Genomic DNA, 9,590 nt, shown 5'->3' with positions numbered 1-9,590 from the left:
TGTTCAGGGATAACAAGGGACCATCTACTCACTCCACTGGAACTGAGAGCATTTAGCTGGGTTCCTGGAGGTGCTTCCTCATGTACAGGTGACCCACAGAGCACAATGGCCAATTATAGAACAGCAGAGGCACCAGGCTGACCTCCAACATGTCCCAAACGCCTTCACAGCCTGCCACATAATCCAGAGACAAAAGGATGAGCAGTGGGTACCCTCAGGGGCTCCTGAGTAAGGAGAAAGAACCTCCCAAACAGAGAGAATGAAATATTCTAGAGGCTCTAGAGCTGGTCAGAGTCTGTCAAAGATTTCATTTTGTTTAGCTCCACAATTAGCACTCACAGAAGCAGCAGTCAGAAATCAAACGACATATTACACTAGGCAAACATGCTGCGCAAGATCTCTTTAAAGTGTTCAAGAGCAAAGACGCCAGTATGAGGTCCATGGTGGTATGCCTCACCGAAGGCATAGTATCTCAATATAGCCTCATATGTATGTAAAAGTGGGACAATGAATAAGGAAGACCACAGAAAAACTGATGCATTTGAGTTATGGTGTTGGAGGAGAATATTGAAAGTACCATGGACTGCCAGAAGAATAAACAAATCTATGTTGAAAGTACAGCAAGAATGCCCCTTAGAAGCCAGGATGACAAGACTTCATATCTCATACTTTGGACATGTTTTCAGGAGGAACCAGTTCCTGGAGAAAAATATCATGTTTGGGAAAGTGCAGGGTCAGCGAAAAAGAGAAGGCCCCCAATGAGATGAATTGGCGCAGTGGCAGCAGCAATGCGTTCAAACGTAACAATCGTGAGGTTGGCAAAGAACCAGGCAGTGTTTCGTTTTGTTGTGCATAAGGTCACTATTAAATGCTTGCAGCTGTTTCTGTATTACCTTTAGGAAAACTTTACTAGCATGGGATATCAAAGAGATTGTCTGATGATTTCCGTATTACATTGGGATGGGGACAAATACCGATCTCTTCCAATCAATTGGCCAGATAGTTGTCGTCCAAATTTCTTGGCATAGATGAGTGAGTGGCTCCTGTGCTGCCTCACTTTCTTGAAAGATTTCCACTTTTATTCCATCAATTCCTGGTGCCTTGTTCTTTGCCAATTCCTTCAGTGCACCTTAGACTTCCTCCTTCAGTATCATTGGCTCTTGATCATATGTTACCTCTTGAAGTGGTTGAACATCAACCATTTCCTTTTGGTATAGTGACTCTGTGTATTCCTTCCATCTTCTCTTGATGCTTTCTGCATCATTCAATAAATTGCCCAGAGAATCTTTCAGTAACAAAAGTCGAGGCTTGAATTTTTTCTTCAGTTCCCCCAACTTGAGAAATGCTGACCGTGTTCTTCCTTTTCGGTTTTCTGATTCCAGATCTTTGCACATTTTGTTGTAATATTTGACTTTGTCTTTTCGGGCTGATCTTTGAAATTTTCTGTTTGCTCTTGGACCTCCTCATTTCTTCCATTTGCTTTAGCATCTCTATGCTGGAGAACGAGTTTCAGTGTCTCTTCTGACATCCATTTTGACCTTTTCCTTCTTTCTTGTCTTCTTAATGACTTTTTGCTTTCTTCATGTATGATATTCTTGATGTCATCCTACAATACTGCTGGTCTTTGGTCTTTAGTGTTTAATGTATCAAGTCTGTTCTTCAGATGATCCGTAAATTCAGGTGGGATATATTCAAGGTCAGATTTTGGTTCCCATGGACTTGTTTTCATTTTTTTCAGTTTCAATTTGAGTTTGCATATGAGCAATTGATGATCTGTTCCACAATCTGCCCCTGGCCTTGTTTTCACTGATGATATGGAGCTTTTCCATCGTATCTTTCCGCAGATGTAGTTAATTTGATTTCTGTGTATTCCATCTGGTGAGGTCCATGTGTATAGTCTTCTCTTATGCTGTCTAAAGAAGGTATTAGAAATGAACAAATCATTGGTTTTGCAGAATTCTATCATGCGATTTCCAGAATCATTTCTATCACCAAGGCCATATTTTCCAACTACTGATCCTTCCTCTTTGCTCCCAGCCTTTGCATTCCAATCACCACTAATGATCAATACACCTTGATTGCATGTTTGATCAATTTCAGATTGAAGAAGTTGGTAGAATTCTTCTATTTCATCCTCACTGGCTTTAGTGATTGGTACATAAATTTAAATAATAGTGGCATTAACTGGTCTTCCCTGTAGGCACATGGATATTATCCTATCACAGACAGTGTTGTATCTCATGACTGATAGGGATATGTTCTTTTTGACAATGAATGCAACACCATTCTTCCTCAATGTGTCATTTCTGGCATAGTAAACCATGTGTTTGTCAGATTCAAAATGGCCAATACCAGTCCATTTCAGCTCACTAATGCCTAAGATATAGATGTTTATGCGATGTTTATGCTAGAGAACTTCCAGAGGTTCAAGCTGGATTCAGAAGAGAACGTGGAACAAGGGATATCATTGCTGATGTCCGATGGATCTTAGCTGAAAGCAGAGGATACCAGAAAAATGGTTACCTGTGCTTTATTGGCTGCGCAAAGGCTTTTGATTGTGTGGATCATGACAAGCTATGGACAACATTGTGAAGTATGAGTATTCCAGAACACTTAATTGTGCTCATGAGGAATCTGTACACAGACCAAGAGACAGTTGTTCGAATGGAACATGGGAACACTGAATGGTTTAAAATTAAGAAAGGTTTGCAAGGGGGTGTATTCTTTCACCATACTTATTTAAACTGTATGCTGAGCAAATTATCTGAGAAGCTGGGTTCTATGAAGAAAAACATGGCATCAGGATTGGAGGAAGACTCATTCACAACCTGCGATATGCAGATGATACAACCATGCTTGCTGAAAGTGAAGAGGACTTATTTACTGATGAAAATCAAAGATCACAGTCTTCATTCAGTATGAATTGCATCTCAGTGTAAAGAAAACAAAAATTCTCACTGCTGGACCAATAAACAACATTCTTATCAATGGAGAAAAGATTGAAGTTGTCAAGGACTTCATTCTTCTTGGATCAACTATCAACACTCATGGAAGCAGCAGTCAAGAAATCAAAGGTCGTATTGCATTAGGCAAATCTGCTGCAACAAGACCTTTTTAAAGTGTTGAAGGGCAAAGATGTCAGCTTGAGGACTAAGGTGCCCCTGACCATGGTATTTTCAATCTCTTCATATGCATGTGAAAGCTGGACAGTGAATAAGGAAGACTATAGAAGAATCGATGCTTTTGAGTTATGGTGCTAGAGGAGAATATTGAAAGTGCCATGGGCTGCCAAAAGAACCAACAGATCTGTGTTGGAAGAAGTGCAAGCCACAGTGTTCCTTGGAGGCCAGGATGGCCAGTCTTGGTCTCTCATACTTCGGACATATTGTCAGGAGGGACTAGTCACTGGAGAAGGGTTTCATATTTGGTAGGGTGGAGAGTCAGAGAAAAAGAGGAAGACCCCCAGTGAGATGGATTGGCAAAGTGGCAGCATCGATGGGCTCAAACATGGCAACAACTGTGAGGTTGGCCCAGGACCAGGCAGTGTTTTGTTTTGTTTTACATAGGGTCGCTATGAGTAGGTATTGACTCGATGGCCCCTAACAACAAGGTCGAGTCCGAACCAACTCGATGGCAACTAACAACAATAGAGCTGGGGAGAGAGGGCAGGGCTAAGTAGAACTCCTTTTATCTTCCAGCTTTGCCAGCGTCCTTTTCGCTGAGTTGATGCGTTGGGCGTTCACGTTGGTGATGATTCAGTGCCAGCCTCATGGAGCAAGCAAGAGTGAAGGAGGTTAAGCGATCACTGTTGCATTTCTGTCTTTAGGGGCCGTTCCAGATAATGCTCAGGCTTGTATGAGTGTTTCTAGGATTCCTTTCACACCAGCTAAGCAGGAAGCAGAAGGGCTGAGTTAGGGTTAGGGGAAGGATCGGAGAAGCCACTCAGGCGGCGGCAAGCCGGGGCTTTTCTCACCGGGTGACCTTCCTTTGTGATGCTTGGGTTTTGCTGAAGCCTTGGCGCGAGGTGTCTCGCTGGGCTCGAGGTCGGGAGCTGGTATGGGCTGGAATTTGAGTCCTCGGCACCCAGACACTTCCCTCCGGCTCCACGCGCTCCCTACCTACCAGAGCGCTTTCCCTTCGCCGCTAGCGCTCAGAGCCGGAGGGTTAGGGTCTCAGACCCCAGCAGCATGGTGCGGAGTGATGGTGGACGTTCCCGCATCGCAGGCCCGGGTGCAAAGGCGTTCTTGAAGCGTCCACTCCGCCGCCGCCCCTCGGCCCCTCTTGAGTTTCTCCTTCAGAACGTCCAGTCGTGCGGGACCCGAGGCCGAGCTTACTCCTCGGCAGTGAATATTTCACATGTTTTCACGTCAAAGATTCTGCTTCTAGGTATGGCGGCGTCTGTCTCCCAACCCTATAGAAGAATCGAAACCTCTTCAAATGTGAAAAACATGGGAAATGCTCACTAAGATTCGGTAAAGTAAGCCCATGCTTACCTGGTTTATTGGGTAATCTGCCCCTGGCGGGCCGGGCGTGGACACATTCTGAGGCCGGTCCCTCACGACTCTAGCCAACAGCGCTCCGCAACAAGGGGGACTTGTACCCGCTGGACCTCCCGGGCCCCGCTGCCCGGCAGTGGGGATGACCCTCGAGGGGACGGCTGGGCGCTTAAGGCTACAGCCCCAACTTGCAGCTGATTGCGGGCTAGGAAGGTGCCTCCGACTTGGTCCTTTGCTCCAGGTGGACGCATTTGGACAGCCCCGCACCCGGACACCTGAAGACCGGTTTGCGCGAACATCTGGCCCCGATCTTACCCTGTGTGAACCTCCCGGCCCGGGACCTCACTGAAGTCCGTCGCTCGCTAGGACCCAGCGGCTCCGGTCCGCTTCCTCGGAGTGGGAGTGGCTTAGGCTTTGTGACGCCACGCGAGGCGGGGCTCGGTCAGCGCGCGGCGGCCTGACCCCGGCGGACAGACAGACGGGACTGCAGCGGAGCCCGTGGGTGAGGGTTCCTGGTGCGCTGGGGTCCAGGGCGCGCTGGGCACGGTCAGACCCCGAGCCTCCAGTGGGTCCCAAGTTCACGTGTCGCGGTGCGTCCCCTTCCAGCTCTCCGCGCTACGAAGAAAGGCTCTGGGCGCCGGCCTCCGGGCGCCCCTGCGCCGCGCTGCAGCCTCTGCCCGCGGCGGGTCCTGGGCTGGCTTCCTGGCGCGCGGGCGCGCGGACGGCGGTCACCAGTCCTCAGCTCTCACTTTCTCCCCGTAGGCCCGTTGGCGGCGATCCGTCGGTCCGCGTGGCCATGTGGAAATAACGTGTACCTTGCGGGGCTCGGCCAGGTGCGCGGCGCCTGCAGCCGGCGCCCAGGCGCGCGATGGAGGCGCTGGGCATGGACTGGCTGCTGGAGCCGCTGCACCAGCTGGTGTCGTGGGGCGCGGCTGGCGCCATGGTCTTCGGCGGCGTGGTGCCCTATATCCCTCAGTACCGGGACATCCGCAGGACGCAGAACGCCGATGGCTTCTCCACCTACGTGTGTCTGGTGCTGCTGGTGGCCAACATCTTAAGGATCCTCTTCTGGTGAGCGCGCCCGGAGGTGGGTGGGGAGTGACTACTTCCTGCGGGCTGCCTTCTGCACTTATCCGGGTGAGGAGGTGGTTGCTGCGTGTAAATTCCGACTCAGAGCGACCCCATGTGACACAGTGGAACTGCTCCGGAGGGTTCCCTAGCCTCTCAGCTCGCCAGGCCTTTCTCTGGAGCAGTTGCTGGGTGGGTTTGAACAGCCAACTTAAAAGTTAACAGCTGAGCTCTTACCGTTTCCACCACCAGGGCCCCTTCAGGATTTGGTGGTGGTTGTATTGTCAGAGTTAGCTACTAGGGACTGGTGGGTTTGAACGGCCGACCTTGGGGTTAACAGTCCACACCAGGATTCCTCAGGGTCAGGTTCTTCCCCACAGAACGATGAGTGTAGGAATCTCAAGTGTCCTTCCATTTCTGTGTCTTCAATTGCAGCCTCTCACACCCCATGTTCACTTCATAGGGACTTCTCTGTGTGATGTTGGCCCCCAGACTCAGAATTCTTTTCCCAGTGGTGGGAGTAGGGGGTGAACAGGAAAACAACAACAAAAATGAACAAATGATAATGACAGAAAGTGGCATCCAGGTAGTAAGGCCTCTCTAGAAAGCCCCCCCCCCCCAAACAAAACAAAAAACCAAAACCAACAACAACAAACCAGAGGCTCTGTGTGGCTGCCTGGGAGGTGTCTGGACCCCTAGCCCCTCCAGGACTGGTTTTGTTCTACTAGGGTTGTGTGTGTGTTTAATAGGAAGTCAGCTTTCTGCATACTACTTATGTTGAGGCTAGCTTTCCTTCCTCCTCTCAGGCCAACTTCCTTATATTATTTACTTCTGCTAAGGAGCTCTGGTCGCGAAGCCGCAAGGTCAGCATTTCGAAACTACCAGCTGTTCCACGGGAGAAAAATGAGGCGTTCTGCTCCTGTAAAGATTTATAACCTCGGAAACCCTTTACAGGGTCACTATGAGTCGGAACCGACTCCACGGCACTTAACAACAACAACAACAACAAGGACCTAGTATGGTGCTGTAGAATAAGCACTCCACTACAAGGTCGGTGGGTCAAACTCACCAGCTGCTCCTGGCAAACCCTAGGGTCACTATAAAGCCGAACCAACTCAATAGCACTCAACAACAAAGACATTGAAATTCATTGGAACAGTTGCTGAAGCCATAACGGGGAGGGGGCAATTTTCAGTGGACAGTGAAGAGTGGTCTTAAAGCTGCATTTCAAGGCCCAAACATCTGGGATGTTTCTTTTTTGTGTTCCTATACACAGTCGCTAAGGAGCTCTGGTAGGGTAGTGGTTACGAATCGGGTGCTAACCTCAGCATCAGCAGTTCCAAACTATCAGCTGTCCTGTGGGAGAAAGATGCGGCTTTTTTGCTCCCATAAAAGTTTACAGCCTTGGAAGCCCTGTATAGGGTCGCTATGAGTCGGAACCGACTCCACGGCATATCACAACAACAACATACAGGGTCGCTATGGGTCGGAACCGACTCCACGGCACTTAACAACAACAAAGGGAAGCACAGGCCCTTGACAACGCAGCTGTTCTGAGGACAGACATGGGAGGATTTCAGACAGATACTGACGTGAGCGTTGCTGCTTTGTTTTTTCTTTTAAATGATTTATGGTGTTTTTTGGGGAAAAAGGTACACATCAGATTAGGCTCCCATTGAGCAATTTCTGTATTATTCAAGGAGCCCAGATAGTGAAGTGGGTTTTACTAGTTGGGCTGTAAACTGCAGGGTCAGCAGTTCGAATCTGGAGGCACGTTGAGGGAGAAAGATGAGGCTTTCTACTCCCATGAAGACTTATAGCCTCCGAAACTCCTGAACAGGGTCACTGTGCCCTGGAACGGACTCCATGATACACAGCTACCACCACACATATTGTTCACTGGCTTGGGCTAATGTGGCAGCATTCTCTTAGCTCCATTCTGGTGGTTCTGTTTATATTAATCTAGCTTCCTTGTTCCTCTTTGCCTTCGCTTCTCTGGTCTAGGGTCAGATTTGACCATTAGGGCTCAGTTTTCCTGGTTGTTTAGAGTAGTGCTCCCTTATGGATAATATTGTTTATTTTATGAGCCATTTTGTCTTTTGGCTGATAGGTGATTACCAGAAATGGCTTGATTTCCCAGTTTTAAAGGTTCCCTAGGGCAAGCCCCTCTAGTCTCTACCAGTCCAGTAAGTCTGGCTTTGTTTTTGGAATTTGAGTTTTGACTTGCATTTCCCCGTTTTATATAGGCCCCTCTGGTTTGTCCCTGATCAGCGTGGTTGGTAGTGGTGGTCAGGTGCCATCTAGCTCTTCTGGTCCTGAGATGCCTTGGGTCTTTAGTACTTCTGTAACATAAATGCTACAAATGGATGCAGCTCTAACCATCAAATGTGTTCTCTCAGGCTGGGAGGCTACAAATCCAAATCCCGAGCATTTCTTAGCTCCCATGTCCAGGTGTCTTTCTCTGGGCCCCAAGTCCAAAGCACACACTCCAGTCCTGGCGCTTCTGTCTTGGTGGTACTAGGCCCTCCTTCTCTGCTTACTTCTCTCTCCTTTTATCTCTTGTCGGATAACAAGTGTTGATGCCACACCCCTGGGACTGTCCCTTCATCCTTACTGGTTTATCACCTCATATCACATCATGGGGATCCTCACATACCTGCCAAACCGCTGTCAAGGCTGATACAGATTTTGGAGGCCATAGTTCAGTCTATGGCAGTAGTAAGGCTGTGGTTACCTTAGAGACCAATAGTTGTAGCTTACATGGCCCCTAGCAACCTTTTAAAAGTCCAGATGCTACTCACCAAACTAGGATATAGAACATTATCTTTATGAGCTAGGTTATTAAAATGGACGGAAGTGCCCACGAGGTTAGCCCTCAAGCCCAGTGAAACAATCTCGAGGTATTTGCTTATGTCTATGATGTGTCTTACCAGGCTGCTCCTGTTTGGCTTCTGTGCACCTTCTTTTGATTTTTGGGTCACCTTTTTGAATAATCATGTATCTTCTTCTTTTTTTTTTTTTTACATTTCATTGTGATAAAATACATATAACAAAAAATTTGCCATTTTTACACATCTAATTTGGTGACCTGGTATGCTGCTGTGGGCTAATGCATCAGACTGCAAAGTCATTTGAACTGCAAGGTCGGTGGTTCAAGCTCACCAGCTGCTCCTTGGAAACCCCATACAGGGGAGCTATGGGCTGGAATCGACTCGACGGCACTTCACAACAATTATTTACACTCACCACTTGGTACTACAGCACCGCTGTCCACTTCTAAACCTTTTTTGTCACCTGACGAGCAGTTTAGTGCCTGTCTGAAGCATCCCCCCCACTCCCCCAGCTCCTGGAACCACCAGGAAACATTGGTCTGTTGGACAGACCTCACAGAATGGGCGCATACGATGTTTGCCCATATGTGGCTGACGTAGGTCCCTGTGTAGCACAAACAGATTGTACTTGGCTGCTAAGCAAAGGTTGGCAGTTTGAATTTAACCAGCAGTTCCATGGAAGGAGGGCCTGTGCTCTCCTTCTGTCAGACATTGGTGGTGGTAAATGCCGTTTAAACCACCCTTGTGGTCCAGTGCCACAAACAGTATGGTCTTGGTTCTGCTGCACCACGTGGGGCCTCCATGAGTTGGAATCAATCGACTTGATGGGCAGTGAGTTTAATTTTTTCATGTCTGACTTTTTTCAGTTAGCACAGTGTTGTTTTTTAAAAGTTTTTATTGTGAATTGAGTGATAGTTTACGTGGGGGAACATCATGGCAATGTTACAATCCCCTGCATGTTTCAGCATTCAACTGTATCTGCTTCTATTCCCTCGGGGGTTTTTTGTTTTTGTTTTTTTTTTTTTGATGTACACCAAAACTCTCAGGGATATACAAACATTCAAATAGCCAAAGGGCACACCCCCACCCCCAGCCACCAGCACACATCCCCTCTCCCTCCATGAGTCCAGAGTCCCCAGCTGCTCCATCTCTCCATGTCATTTTCTCTGTCTCCATCTCTGGCATCACCGCTTCT

At 48.0% G+C, this 9,590-nt stretch overlaps 1 protein-coding gene across 2 annotated transcripts in view; it reads left to right on the top strand.

Annotated features, from left to right (window-relative positions):
- The first annotated feature begins 5,364 nt into the window (after positions 1-5,364).
- PQLC1 (PQ loop repeat containing 1) overlaps positions 5,365-9,590 on the top strand; it is a 36,465-nt gene continuing 32,239 nt past the window's right edge. For both annotated transcript variants that reach the window (XM_006875892.1, XM_006875891.1), the window contains exon 1: positions 5,365-5,567. In XM_006875892.1, coding sequence (XP_006875954.1) covers positions 5,365-5,567 — 203 coding nt within the window. The remainder of the gene's footprint in view (positions 5,568-9,590) is intronic.

This window comes from Chrysochloris asiatica, unplaced genomic scaffold, assembly GCF_000296735.1.
Source record: "Chrysochloris asiatica unplaced genomic scaffold, ChrAsi1.0 scaffold00345, whole genome shotgun sequence".
NCBI classification, from domain to species: Eukaryota; Metazoa; Chordata; class Mammalia; order Afrosoricida; family Chrysochloridae; genus Chrysochloris; species Chrysochloris asiatica.
Note: the sequence above shows the minus strand (reverse complement) of the source record. Positions and strands in the feature narration are given on the sequence as shown.